Source organism: Entelurus aequoreus, linkage group LG05 (genome assembly GCF_033978785.1).
Source record: "Entelurus aequoreus isolate RoL-2023_Sb linkage group LG05, RoL_Eaeq_v1.1, whole genome shotgun sequence".
NCBI lineage: Eukaryota > Metazoa > Chordata > Actinopteri > Syngnathiformes > Syngnathidae > Entelurus > Entelurus aequoreus.
In genome coordinates, this window is record NC_084735.1 from 35,251,741 (window position 1) to 35,267,212 (window position 15,472).

At 41.8% G+C, this 15,472-nt stretch overlaps 1 protein-coding gene across 1 annotated transcript in view; it reads right to left on the reverse strand.

Annotated features, from left to right (window-relative positions):
• The window catches only part of mpzl2b (myelin protein zero-like 2b), a 47,726-nt gene extending 34,827 nt beyond the window's left edge, over positions 1 to 12,899 (reverse strand). Inside the window, exon 1 of the mRNA XM_062047956.1 lies at positions 12,503 to 12,899. Within this exon, the coding sequence (XP_061903940.1) occupies positions 12,503 to 12,566 (64 nt within the window). The 5' untranslated portion in view covers positions 12,567 to 12,899. The remainder of the gene's footprint in view (positions 1 to 12,502) is intronic.
• Positions 12,900 to 15,472: the final 2,573 nt, after the last annotated feature.

The window sequence follows — 15,472 nt, forward strand, 5'->3', positions numbered from 1 at the left end:
GTTTTTGTCTGACTATAATTGCAAACAAAAATTGGTATAGAGTATCAGTATCAGCATTGGTATGATCAATACTGCCTCTGTATCTACTTAGTATTAGATTAAGACCCAAATGTGTAGTTCTGACAAAAAGTATCCAAAGAACAGAAGAATAAGTGTTTTTTCTACATTTTATTAGAAGTGTAGATGGATCCACGCTACAGCAGAAAGTACCCAGATATTAACAGTAAATTAGCAAGTAGATTACCGTAATTTCCGGTCTATAAGCCGCTACTTTTCCCCCTCGTTCTGGTCCCTGCGGCTTATACAAGGGTGCGGCTTATTTACGGCCTGTTCTTCGCCGACACCGACGAAGAGGATTTCGGTGGTTTTAGTACGCAGGAGAAAGACGATGACACAATGATTAAAGACTGACTTTTCATATACCGGTAGGCTGCTTATTTTGATAACGTACAGGCGAGCACTTTGTATTACTTTGCTTTACTTACTTAGACTTAGTTCCTCCCATTCCTGTTGGAACATTGGGCGACGAGTCCCCTCCATTTGTTCCGGTCACTGGCGACCCTTCTTGCTCCATACCAGCTGACTCCCATCTCTCTCAGGTCTTCCTTGGCTGTTTGTCTCCACGTCTTCTTTGGCCGTCCTCTCTTCCTCTTTTCCCCTTCTGGCACCCAGTCCATTGCCACACTTGCCGGTCTCTCTTTTGGCAGTCGGAGTACGTGTCCAGCCATTCTCCTTCTCATATCAGAGACTATATCAGACAATGGTGCTACCCCTGCCCTTCTCATCACCTCTTCATTGGTGATGTGGTCTCTCCATGAGATCCTCAAGATGTATCTGAGGCACCGTCGGTGGAAGACATCCAGCTTGTTTGTAATGGTTGATGTCTTCATCAATGTCTCACAGGCATAGGTCACTGTAGGAATGACCACTGACATATAGAGGCGCAGCTTGGTGGACGTACTGATAGATTTTGATGACCAGATATTCCGGAGGCGTTGGAAGACTCCTGCAGCTTTTCCGATTCTGGTCTGTACATCCTTTTCTGCGTCTCCAGTGTTTGAGATGTTGCTTCCAAGATACGTGAAGTTCTCAACGTACTCTATGCCTTGTTCACCTACGGTGAGCAGTGGAACGTTTTGGTCTTGTGCAACGGTCATGGCCTTGGTCTTCTCTTGGCTTATACGTAGGCCGAATTTTTCCCCTTGCTTATGCAGATTGTTAGTCAATTTTTGGAGTGCAGCGTAGGAATGGCTAAGCAGAGCCAAGTCGTCCGCAAAGTCCAGATCTGCCAGTCTGCCCCCTCCCCACTTAATGCCGAGGTTTGCTCCGACGACAGACTTCCTCATGACAAAGTCTATGACAATGATGAACAGTAAGGGAGACAAGTATTACTTTGCATCGTTGTATTATTTGTACTCTGCACGAATGCTGTTCGCCATGTCAAAGATGTGAAAGTTTGATTGAATGATTGAAAGATTTATAGTTAATAAATGGGACGCTTTGCGTTCCCAAACAGTCATCTCTGTCCCGACAATCCCCTCCGTGGTAGCAGGAAGCCCTATATACTACGCTAATTACACATCAAAACCCTGCGGCTTATAGTCGGGTGCGGCTTATATATGGAGCAATCTGTATTTTCCCCTAAATTTAGCTGGTGCGGCTTATAGTCAGGTGCGGCTTATAGTCCGGAAATTACGGTAATCATAGTTTTGACACAATAAAAAAACAGGAAATGATGCAATATTTACGTTTTAAACTAAATTAGGAACCTTTGTATCCCGTTTGAAAGTGGATCTATTATAATGTATACAGTATACCAAACAACGTTATCGCAGGAGGCCCAATATATATAGCTATATTGATTTTAGACCAGGGGTGCTCACATTTTTTCTGCAGGCGAGCTACTTTTCAATTGATCAAGTTGTGGGGATCTACCTCATTAATATATATAATTTATATTTACTTATTTATGAAATATATGTTTTGTTAACAAGTTAAAGGTGTTTAATGATAATGCAAGCATGTTTAACACATATAGTTAATATTGTTAATAAATTAAAGGTGTTTAATGATAATACACGAATGTTTAATACATATTAAGTTAAAGTTAAAGTTAAAGTACCAATGATTGTCACACACACACTAGGTGTGGTGAAATTTGTCCTCTGCATTTGACCCATCCCCTTAGGGAGCAGTGGGCAGCAGCGGCGCCGCGCCTGGGAATCATTTTGGTGATTTAACCCCCAATTCCAACCCTTGATGCTGAGTGCCAAGCAGGGAGGTAATGGGTCCCATTTTTCTAGTCTTTGGTATGACTCGGTAGTTAATATTGTTAACATGTTAAAGGTGTTTAAAGATAATGCAAGCATGTTTAACACATATACTTAATATTGTTAACAAGTTAAAGGTGTTTAATGACAATACAAGCATGTATGTTTAACACATATAGATAATATTGTTAACAAGTTAAAGGTGTTTAAAGATAATGCAAGCATGTTTAACACATATAGTTAATATTATTAAAAAGTTAAGGGTGTTCAATGATAATACATGCATGTTTAAAGGCCTACTGAAATGATTTTTTTTTATTTAAACGGGAATAGCAGATCCATTCTATGTGTCATACTTGATCATTTCGCGATATTGCCATATTTTTGCTGAAAGGATTTAGTAGAGAAAATCGACGATAAAGTTCGCAACTTTTGCTCGCTGATAAAAAAAAGCCTTGCCTGTACCGGAAGTAGCGTGACGTCACAGGAGCTAGTATTCCTCACAATTCCCCATTGTTTACAACGGAGCGAGAGAGATTCGGACCGAGAAAGTGACGATTACCCCATTAATTTGAGCGAGGATGAAAGATTAGTGGATGAGGAACGTTAGAGTGAAGGACTAGAATGCAGTGCAAGACATATCTTTTTTCGCTCTGACCGTAACTTAGGTACAAGCTGGCTCATTGGATTCCACACTCTCCTTTTTCTATTGTGGATCACGGATTTGTATTTTAACCACCTCGGATACTATATCCTCTTGAAAATGAGAGTCGAGCACGCGAAATGGACATTTAAAGTGACTTTTATCTCCAAGACAATACATCGGTGACACACTTAGCTACAGAGCTAACGTGCTAGCATCGTTCTCAAATGAAGATAGAAACAAAATAAATAAACCCCTGACTGGAAGGATAGACAGAAGACCAACAATAATATTAAACCATGTACATGTAACTACACAGTTAAAAATTCTCAGCCTGGTAAGGCTTAACTATGCTGTTGCTAACGACGCTAAGGCTAATTTAGCAACTTAGCAACCGGACCTCACAGAACTATGTACTCTCTCCTTTTTCTATTGTGGATCACGGATTTGTATTTTAAACCACCTCGGATACTATATCCTCTTGAAAATGAGAGTCGAGCACGCGAAATGGACATTTAAAGTGACTTTTATCTCCAAGACAATACATCGGTGACACACTTAGCTACTGAGCTAACGTGCTAGCGTCGTTCTCAAATGAAGATAGAAACAAAATAAATAAACCCCTGACTGGAAGGATAGACAGAAGACCAACAATAATATTAAACCATGTACATGTAACTACACGGTTCAAAATTCTCAGCCTGGTAAGGCTTAACTATGTTGTTGCTAACGACGCTAAGGCTAATTTAGCAACTTAGCAACCGGACCTCACAGAACTATGATCAAACATTAGCGCTCCACCTACGCCAGCCCTCATCTGCTCATCAACAGCCGTGCTCACTTGCATTCCAGCGATCAACGGCGCGACGAAGGACTTCATCCGTGGGTTTGGCGGCAAGCATCGGCTAGGCGTCAGGGTAAGTAGTCCTTGTTGTGTTGCTGTAAGTATTGTAATGCCCCGCAGTGGAGAAGGAGTCACACAGACGAGGATGCGCTGCTCAATCGCTTTATTAACAAGCGGTAACTGGTTGTAGTTCAAAAAGTAACGCACACACATACACGAGCTGCTGTTAGCCAAAACTCACGCTCACACACACTCAAGTTCTCCGCCAACTCACTCGAGCATGCGCGTTCCCCAAACCCTTAAAGACACAGTACACTAATGCAAATATCACAGATATTACAGTATTGTACTTAGCCGCTAAGACACCGATCGATCCCACCTACAACGTTCTTCTTTGCAGTCTCCATTGTTCATTAAACAAATTGCAAAAGATTCACCAACACAGATGTCCAGAATACTGTGGAATTTTGTCGAAGAAAACAAGAGGCTTTTCTATCGGGTCCAATGGAGTCCAACCACTTCCGTTGCTTTTGTGACGTCACGCGCATAAACCATATGCAAAGGAGTTTTTCAACCGGAAGTGTGGCGGGAATTTTAAAATTGCACTTTATAAGTTAACCCGGCCGTATTGGCATGTGTTGCAATGTTAAGATTTCATCATTGATATATAAACTATCAGACTGCGTGGTTGGTAGTAGTGGGTTTCAGTAGGCCTTTAACACATATAGATTCCTTTCTTTCATGAAAACAAGAATATAAGTTGGTGTATTACCTGATTCTGATGACTTGCTTTGATTGGAATCAGACAGTGGTGCTGATAACGTCCGCAATTTCAAATGGAGGAGAAAAAAAGTCCTCCTTTCTGTCCTATGCCACATGAAAGTGGTTGGTTTCTGTCATCTTATTTGTCCAGCTTCCATACTCCTTTGTATACACTTTACAAGAAATACATTGGTGGCAAACTCCGTAGCTTGCTAGCTTGTGCACGCCAGCTTTCTGAGACTCTTAGCGCAGGCAGGATGAAGCAGAGCTTTTATTGTGAAGGCAGGAACTGTGCAGTCGGTCTTTTGAGTTTTGACGACAGGTACGGCGCCAGAGTCTGATGAAATAAAAAGTGTTTCTCGCCTTGCTGTCGGTAATTTTTTTCTTAATAATGAGCTGGCAGCAGCCAGCGTCATCTCGGAAGACCCTCGGGTGCCGTGAATGTCAATCAAGTGACGAAAGTGACGTCATAGTAAGTGAAGATTTATGATCGCTCATTTTTAGGACTATTTTTTAAATGCCTGGCTGGCGAACGACTGACACACCCTCCGCGATCAACCGGTAGATCGCGATCGACGTAATGAGCACCCCTGTTTTAGACCATATCACCCATCCTTAGCAGATAAGGGTGACATGATCGTGTGCGCTTAATTGACGGAAAAGTAAATGACATTTTTTTGTATGTGATTTGTATGTGAACAGCTTTTCCCAAATTAGATGTACATTTACATTTAATTCAATGTAGGTATTTGCTAAACTGTCTAAATATGCTAAAAATATGTGTCCATTATTATCTGTTATTATTTCTTTGCTTTTGATAGTTTACTGCAGCTTAATAGTGGACATGCTGACTCTGCTGTTTTAAGTCCGTAATGAAAAAAAAAAGAAGAAAAAAAAAATATATATATATATATATATATATATATATATATATATATATATATATATATATATGAACCTGTTATATATATATATATATATGAACCTGTTGCAAAAATACTAGTTGCTCCCGAGTCCCAATTAAAAATAAAATAGGCCTACTCTAAAGCACAACATAGCTGATACTAAACAAACAGCGCCTCTGCTGGTTCCAGCCAGGTAGTCCACTCTTTTTTTAGTTTCAGCCATATTTATTCAAGATTAAAGGCCTACTGAAACCCACTACTACCGACCACGCAGTCTGATAGTTTATATATCAATGATGAAATCTTAACATTGCAACACATGCCAATACGGCCGGTTAACTTATAAAGTGCAATTTTAAATTTCCCGCTAAACTTCCGGTTGAAAACGTCTATATATGATGACGTATGCGTGTGACGTCAATCGTTGAAACGGAAGTATTGGTACCCCATTGAATCCAATACAAAAACGCTCTGTTTTCATCTCAAAATTCCACAGTATTCTGGACATCTGTGTTGGTGAATCTTTTGCAATGTGTTTGATGAACAATGAAGACTGCAAAGAAGAAAGTTGTAGGTGGGATCGGTGTATTAGCGGCTGGCTGTAGCAACACAACCAGGAGGACTTTGACTTGGATAGCAGACGCGCTAGCCGACGCTAGCCGCCGACCGCACGGATCATCGGGTGAAGTCCTTCGTCCTTCCGTCGATCGCTGGAACGCAGGTAAACACGGGTGTTGATGAGCAGATGAGGGCTGGCGTAGGTGGAGCGCTAATGTTTTTATCATAGCTCTGTGAGGTCCCGTTGCTAAGTTAGCTTCAATGGCGTCGTTAGCAACAGCATTGTTAAGCTTCGCCAAGCTGGTAATTATTAACCGTGTAGTTACATGTCCATGGTTTAAAGGCCTACTGAAATGAATTGTTTTTATTTAAACGGGAATAGCAGATCCATTCTATGTGTCATACTTGATCATTTCGCGATATTGCCATATTTTTGCTGAAAGGATTAGTAGAGAAAATCGACGATAAAGTTTGCAACTTTTGCTCGCTGATAAAAAAAACTTTGCCCCTACCGGAAGTAGCGTGACGTCACAAGCGGTAGTGCTGCTCACAATTCCCTGTTGTTTACAATGGAGCAAAAGATATTAGGAGCGAGAAAGTGACGATTACCCCATTAATTTGAGCGAGGATGAAAGATTCGTGGATGAGGAACGTTAGAGTGACGGACTAGAATGCAGTTCAAGAGATATCTTTTTTCGCTCTGACCGTAACTTAGGTACAAGCTGGCTCATTGGAATCCACACTCTCTCCTTTTTCTATTGTGGATCACGGATTTGTATTTTAAACCACCTCTGATACTATATCCTCTTGAAAATGAGAGTCGAGAAGGCGAAATGGACATTAACAGTGACTTTTATCTCCACGACAATACATCGACGAAGCTCTTTAGCATGAGCTAACGTGATAGCATCTGTCTCAAATGCAGATAGAAACAAAATAAATAAATCCCTGACTGGAAGGATAGACAGAAGATCAACAATACTACTATCAGGAGACACCGAACCAAACACTGGACATGTAAATACACGGTTAATGTGTATTCGACGCCTGTCGAAGCCTAGCAATGCTGTTGCTAACAACGCTAACTTAACAACGGGACCTCGTCAGAGCTATGATAAAAACATTAGCGCTCCACCTACGCCAGCCAAATAATTTCAGTAGGCCTTTAAGACCAAATCGAACGATCAATTACGTGTATGCATTAACCGCTTCCAATGTTTTGTCGCAGAACTGCTACCTATTTGTGACGTTGATGGTTGATGATATCACGTTTATGTTATATTAATAGAATAACAGAGCACAAAGTAAGTAAAGCACATGAAAAGCAAAAGTTTAATACAACAAATTAACTTTTTGCTGTCGCTTCTTAATATTGTTTTGCAAATGTCACAAACAATAAGTAGCCAAGGGCCTTTGAGTGCTTTTAGATGGGGGAGGCGCCCACAGAAGCACTTGCTGCCTGTTGACAAGAGCAATATGTTCATTTGTGTCTCCAAAAAGACCAGAAAAAGTTGCTAGTTTTTGAGAGGCACTGGAGGGGTGGAAATATTCACAAGATATTGTGACAAAATACACTAAGATGGCAACACTGATCCGTCTTGCTACATTTTCTTATTCTCTGGCAGACCTGGTATGTATGAGGTGTGGTTTTAAACGGAGTTACAATGCATACCGCCACCTCCTGTACAGAGCTGAAACGACAAGTCACATTCACAGACAGTTATAACCATTGTAATGTGTTTACGAGTGAGAACAGGGAAATCTATTTGTGGCCATATTTTCTAGTGTATTTTGTTGAGTTTCCTGCTCAATCAAGAATCGGTCGTGAATAAGGGATTCAATCAAATTATGTTTGCCTATAATCAATCAATCAATCAATGTTTATTTATATAGCCCTAAATCACGAGTGTCTCAAAGGGCTGTATCTAAGGTTAGTTTAACTGGTTAAAAAATATATGTTTTTCTCTTTTTTATTTACTCCTAAAGTCATCTCGCACCTCCATAGGGAGGGATGCCTGACACTTTGGTGTAACACATTCAAAAAGGATGATAAGAACAAGTGAAACTGGATAATCCAGAGTGCAAATAAAAAATGATAACTAGACTAAATAAATAAAACATTATGGTGAGTATGGAGGTGACAGAGCAGACACGCCTCTGTAGTTATTATACAAGTGGACGTAAATCACACCTGCTGTTGCCCAATCTGCTTGTTCAAACATGTACAGTGTGCCTATGTCACCATAGTACATCTGATGCCAACACTATAATAATATGTCAACATGGCATCCACCGCCGTAAAACACTCAGATAGAAAATGTGACTCTTTAACATAACTTGAATGTGTCGCAGATTCACATGCAAATATTCCCTCAGGAATATTGAAATAATTTTGATGCTTTCTACTGCAACACGGTTTCCATCTACACTGCATACGGAAAGTATTCACAGCACTTCACTTTTTCAACATTTTGTTACGTTACAGCCTTATTACAAAATGGAATACATACATGTTAGTCCTCGTAATTATATAGACAATACCACATAATGACAATGTGAAATGTTTTTTCTTTAAATTTAGCAAATGTATCCAAAAAAAAAATCACATGTACTAAAGTATTCACGGCAATCATGATGTGGGGATGTTTTCTGTGGCAGGAACTGAAAGACTCGTCAGAGTAGAGGTAAAGATGTATGCAGCAATGTACAGAGAAATCCTGGATGAAAACCAATGCTTGCCATCCAACCTGATGGAGCTTGAGAGGTGCTGCAAAGAGGAATGAGCAAAGAGGAATGGGCAAAACTGCCCAAAGATAGGTGTGCCAAGCTTGTGGCATCTTAATCAATAATAATTGAGCCTGTAATTGCTGCTAAAGGTGCATCAACAATGTATTGAGCAAATTACGTATGTGAATACTTATGTACATGTGATTTTTTAATTGTAATAAATTTGCTCAATTTAAAATAAAAACGTTTTGACATTGTCATTATGGGGTGTTGTCTGTAGAATTGTGTGGACGAAATGAATTTATTCAGTTTTGGAATAAGGCTGTCACATCACAAAATGTGGAAAAAGTGAAGATTGTGAGGCGCTGTGACTACTTTCCGGATGCACTGTACACTTCTTAGATTTTACTTGGCATTTATGTCTTGGTGTTGTTTAAAGGTAGTTTAGAGGTTAGCTTAGCTATTAGCATGTCTGCTTCTGACTTTCTAACATGTAAAACCTCGTCCTCCAGTGATAATGGCACTTAAGATACTAAGAAATGCAGTTGATTTTCCGTAATGGAGGTGTTTAATTATTAGCTCAAGGGAGCAACTCCACACTGTGTATGGAGACACATAATTAGCTGGGTGACTAAAAATAAAAACAGTGACAGCCAGAGGGGATCAGAGTTTGTGATCAGCATTAAAAGGCATTAATTGGCAATTGCAGTCACAAACTTTTTCACAAAAATCAACTGATACTGATCGATTGGCACATACCTACGTAAATAAGTGATGTCAAATGGTTTCCTGAATATTAATCTATGATTATTCTCTGTAAGGTGTGTTTTGTGTTCACATTATGGGCTGTTTGGAACAGATTCACTGTGGTTTACATGAAAATGTTGCTTCGTTTTTCGTCTGATCTTTTGGAACGGAAACAGAGGTATTATGTTGTGTCATTTGGGCCTTGTTTTTAAATATACTGAACTGTTTCGTTAAGGGGCTCTCCCTTAGAGATAGGGTGAGAAGTTCTGCCATCCGGGGGGAGCTCAAAGTAAAGCCGCTGCTCCTCCACATCGAGAGGAGCCAGATGAGGTGGTTCGGGCATCTGGTCAGGATGCCACCCGAACGCCTCCCTAGGGAGGTGTTTAGGGCACGTCCGACCGGTAGGAGGCCACGGGGAAGACCCAGGACACGTTGGGAAGACTATGTCTCCCGGCTGGCCTGGAAACGCCTCGGGATCCCCCGGGAAGAGCTGGACGAAGTGGCTGGGGAGAGGGAAGTCTGGGTTTCCCTGCTTAGGCTGCTGCCCCCGCGACTCGACCTCGGATAAGCGGAAGAAGATGGATGGATGGATGGATGGATGTTTCGTTAAATTTCATCATGACCATATTTTCCTCCTTAGTAGCAATAGTTTTTGTAGGAGTCTCCCAATATAATGTCCGATATGATACCTGTATTGTAGCTTACAATATTGACCAATACCAATATCAATCCGATACGATATCAGCACGAATCATAGTACATACTTGTATTAATACATAGTGTGGAATGATAGACAACTTTTAATCAAGTGGAATTCCTCAAACAGAGAAAAATGGTAGACATGAAAACACCAACCTACTTATTATTAACCATGTGGAAAATACTTATACGGTCTCTAAATTGAAGCGGAGTGGTAATTGTTACTGGCAGAATCTAGTGGTCACAATAATTCACTAAGTTAAGCACATGATGTGGACACGTTTGTTACTGGATACTGTCTAATACACTTCTGCCTTGACAACGTTATATCTGTATGTAATATGAAAATACATGTATTTGATACTTGTTTATATTGACAAATAAAATTAAGGACACTTATTACATATGTCCAGCTGGTGTGCCATTGTGTGCTCAGCTGTTGTGTAGCTGCTATCTCCTAATAGCATATAGCCTACCATGTTTACATTTTGTAAATGTCTTCACTAAGGCTATGTCTACACTAAGCCGGATAACACCTTAAACGAATAATTATTTAACCTAAGCCCCGTATAAGCCACACTAAACCATCGTTTAAGGTCCCCCTCCTCGGACAAATTTTTACACGGGTAAGTGAGCTGTTTATTTCTTGAATCTCCAGCTCTTAGCTTTGTATGGACTCGTTGATCGTTTACAAACCGAGTTCAGAGAGGAAGTGACGCCAGAAAGACCGCGCCACACACAGGAAGTGACGTCGGAAAGACCGCATCCTACACCGGAAGTGACGTCAGAAAGAACGCGCCACAGCCAACTTCATAATAAAGCGGTTTTGTAACTCGGAGCTAACCACTGGAAATATGGAGGCGAGTCATCCAGACATGCTCGTGTTGCTCCTTGTGTCTGTACAGACGCCTGTGGAAATCACACATGAATACCTTAAGAGGAAGCAAATGCAGCTATTTCAGATACAACACTTCTCAGACAGCAAGAGAACTTTTGAATATCCAGGTCAGCTTTGATTCTACTTACCGAAATACTTCGTCCATTTGGCAAAGGAGAGTCAACGATGGATGTGATAAAAAAGGTAGCGTGTGCTTTGTATTACCTGGCTGTCAAGGAAAGACTACGGAAAACGGCGAATGTTTTTGGACTGGCAAAGCAGACCGTATCAGTTATTGTCCGCCATATATGTCGCGGACTCAACGTCTAGGTCCAGAGTATCTCAAGTCACCAAAAACGAATGGACAATGAAGGTGAAGGCAAAAGAGTGAGTCGTGTCCTGAGCAGATATCTAGATCCCTAGATTGATTGTTGTCAAATATTCTTTGTCACATTGTGTACTTTCGTCTCCAATAAAGATTTGATTAATTTATGATGGCTCGGGTGTGATTCACTAAAATAGGGCCCCACAGCACACTGGATTCCAGTTAATTGAAATACCACAACACTGGATATTGTTCAGATAAGTTAAATTTAAGAACTTGCACACAAAGCAACACTGGAGGTGACTATGACGTGCGCATTTTCCGCACATGCGTATTATGCCGCGTTGCGCCTGCTGATGCAGGGGGGCAGGGGGTCTTAAATGACCATTGTGTGTGTGTGTGGACAAGGATAAGGTTAGGTGGGATTTACCCTGGATAACCTTAGACGGCTTAGTGTAAATGGGGCCTAAAACACAAGAAAAGACCAAACTTGCGTGCTTATTGGAGGGCATCTAAAACTTAACAGGCTGTGCAGCTTTGCACGAGTAAACATAATGCAAGACTGCCTGTATCGGAGTATATGTCGGAGATTTTTAAAGCAGGGCGGCATAATCCGATGATATCGAACCAATATTTGATTTCAATATCTGGACACCCCTATTTTTTTCCAACACTCAAGCGAATGAGAGCATGTTTTCATTGATTTTGACAAAGTTTGATCTGGAGGGCGTGGGTTTAAATCAGGTAGAGGCCAACCACCCCTAGTTTGATCTAAAATTATTATAGTATATCACTGAAAATGTATCAACTGTCTACAAATTAAATTACACACTTTTTACACAAATAACAAGGTAGTTATTTACTAGAGACTGAAACACTAATACAGTGCGTTGAGGAACATTTGGTCATCCAAACAAAAATAAATAATCAGCGCGAGACCATGACTGATTTATATGTTTTACTTACAAAAATATATCTAAAATGGCCGTGGAACTTCTTTTAAATTGCCTTTAACGTTTAACCTGCACTCTGTTGAAAGTTGCCCAACATTTAAACCCAACAACTGATCCTTAAGTGACATCCTAGCACGATAAAAGCGGTATAGTTTGTTTTAAAAATAAATATTAGACGGAGGTTTCTCTCACCTGACAGCACAAATCCTCCCAGGAGAAGCAGAGGCCATGTCCGACACATGAGGCAGAAAAACATCGATGCTGTCTCAACTCGGACAGTCCCTTTGGGAAAGTTTACGGAGGGAAGTCATTTATTTTGTAATGTTCCCATGGGTGGTCGAGGTATAGAAAGATATATGTAAGTGAAACTTGATGGTTCCGCTCCTTTTGTGCGTCACCTCCCGATTACACCTAATGGGCGGGTTTGCCCACTTCTTGCATAACCAGTTACGCTACCTCTTTAAAATGTTTGTGTCCCAGCTGGTATATGTGACCAAAGTAAGACATGGTGTTGTTTTAGTGTGTTTTTATTCTGGGTTCGGTTTGTAAATAGGCAGGTTTTGCTGTTCTGACACAAATTAAATGTTGATCCGTTTGTGTCGCTACCTGTTGGCCAAAGTACGGTACTGCAGCGGAAGTGAGGGACGGTGTTGTGCCTGAAAACACACCCCTGCCATAGAATGCACCCCCTGACGCGGGAGCGCGCTTACGTCACTCGCTTACGTCACTCGTCTCGAAAAGTATATCTAAACTCGGCTGTAATCACCGAAGTGGCTGAAATCGCCTCTTTTAAATCGCCACTTTCGGCATAAAAAAGTACATAAAGTGAAATAATCCAAGTTTTCTTTACTTTTGGATGGATTAAAAATTGTGAGCCTTCAATGATTTCGCCGTCATTCAAGTGGCTGAAATCGCCTCTTTCGGCAGAAAAAAGAACATAAAGTGAAAAAATCCACGTATTCTTTACTTGTGGATGGAATAAAAATTGTGAGCCTTTAATGATTTCGCCGTCATTAGATCAGATAAGGCGAAAACAATAACCTATATTGGAATATTTGCTGTCCCGAAAATGTAGTATTAATTGTCTACCTTGACAGCTTACTGTCAAGAATATATACACCAAAGTAAACCTCACTATGTACTTTTTTAGAGACATCAAGGAGAACAAATGTTTGCTGCTTCATTCGACGTGTTGTCGTGATCCAATACTCGTATTTTTAAAAATTTGACATTTTCTTTAAATTTAAGAAGCTCATGGGTGGATGGATGAATAAATAAATGAATGCATCGGATATCTACGATTGGTTTGGTTTTAAGAAGTTTCAAATTGAACATTCACAAATAACGTTAAGTACCCGAAGTACCAGAGGTGGAGTTATGATGGGGGTGCATTTTCCACAGCTGCCTGAGAATGCACCTCCTATCTATCTCTGGCTAGGAAGGTCACAGAGACTTGGCACTCACCCTGGTGACTCATCATAGCCCCCTCAGTGTACAGTGAAAACCATGTGAATATTGGACCACCAGAAGTGGAGTTAGGGTGGGTGTGCATTTTCAGGCAGGACGTTCAGGCCTGCTGCCTGAGAATGCACCCCTTATCTATCTCTGGCTAGGAAGGTCATAGAGACTTGGCACTCACCCTGGTGACTCATCATAGCCCCCTCAGTGCACAGTGAAAACCATGTGAAAATTGGACCACCAGAAGTGGAGTTAGGGTGGGGGTGCATTTTCAGGCAGGACATTCAGGCCTGCTGCCTGAGAATGCACCCCCTATCTATCTCTGGTTAGGAAGGTCATAGAGACTTGGCACTCACCCTGGTGACTCATCATAGCCCCCTCAGTGTAAAGTGAAAACCATGTGATGATCGGACTACCAGAAGTGGAGTTAGGGTGGGGGTGCATTTTCCACAGCTGCCGTAAAATGCACCCCCTATCTATCTCTGGCTAGGAAGGTCATAGAGACTTGGCACTCACCCTGGTGACTCATCATAGCCCCCTCAGTGCACAGTGAAAACCATGTGAAAATTGGACCACCAGAAGTGGAGTTAGGGTGGGGGTGCATTTTCAGGCAGGACGTTCAGGCCTGCTGCCTGAGAATGCACCCCCTATCTATCTCTGGCTAGGAAGGTCACAGAGACTTGGCACTCACCCTGGTGACTCATCATAGCCCCCTCAGTGTACAGTGAAAACCATGTGATGATCGGACTACCAGAAGTGGAGTTAGGGTGGGGGTGCATTTTCCACAGCTGCCGTAAAATGCACCCCCTATCTATCTCTGGCTAGGAAGGTCATAGAGACTTGACACTCACCCTGGTGACTCATCATAGCCCCCTCAGTATACAGTGAAACCCATGTGAAAATTGGACCACCAGAAGTGGAGTTGGGGTGGGGGTGCATTTTCAGGCAGGACGTTCAGGCCTGCTGCCTGAGAATGCACCCCTTATCTATCTCTGGCTAGGAAGGTCATAGAGACTTGGCACTCACCCTGGTGACTCATCATAGCCCCCTCAGTGCACAGTGAAAACCATGTGAAAATTGGACCACCAGAAGTGGAGTTAGGGTGGGGGTGCATTTTCAGGCAGGACAGTCAGGCCTGCTGCCTGAGAAAGCACCCCCTATCTATCTCTGGTTAGGAAGGTCATAGGGACTTGGCACTCACCCTGGTGACTCATCATAGCCCCCTCAGTGTACAGTGAAAACCATGTGATGATCGGACTACCAGAAGTGGAGTTAGGGTGGGGGTGCATTTTCCACAGCTGCCGTAAAATGCACCCCCTATCTATCTCTGGCTAGGAAGGTCATAGAGACTTGGCACTCACCCTGGTGACTCATCATAGCCCCCTCAGTGCACAGTGAAAACCATGTGAAAATTGGACCACCAGAAGTGGAGTTAGGGTGGGGGTGCATTTTCAGGCAGGACAGTCAGGCCTGCTGCCTGAGAAAGCACCCCCTATCTATCTCTGGTTAGGAAGGTCATAGGGACTTGGCACTCACCCTGGTGACTCATCATAGCCCCCTCAGTGTACAGTGAAAACCATGTGATGATCGGACTACCAGAAGTGGAGTTAGGGTGGGGGTGCATTTTCCACAGCTGCCGTAAAATGCACCCCCTATCTATCTCTGGCTAGGAAGGTCATAGAGACTTGGCACTCACCCTGGTGA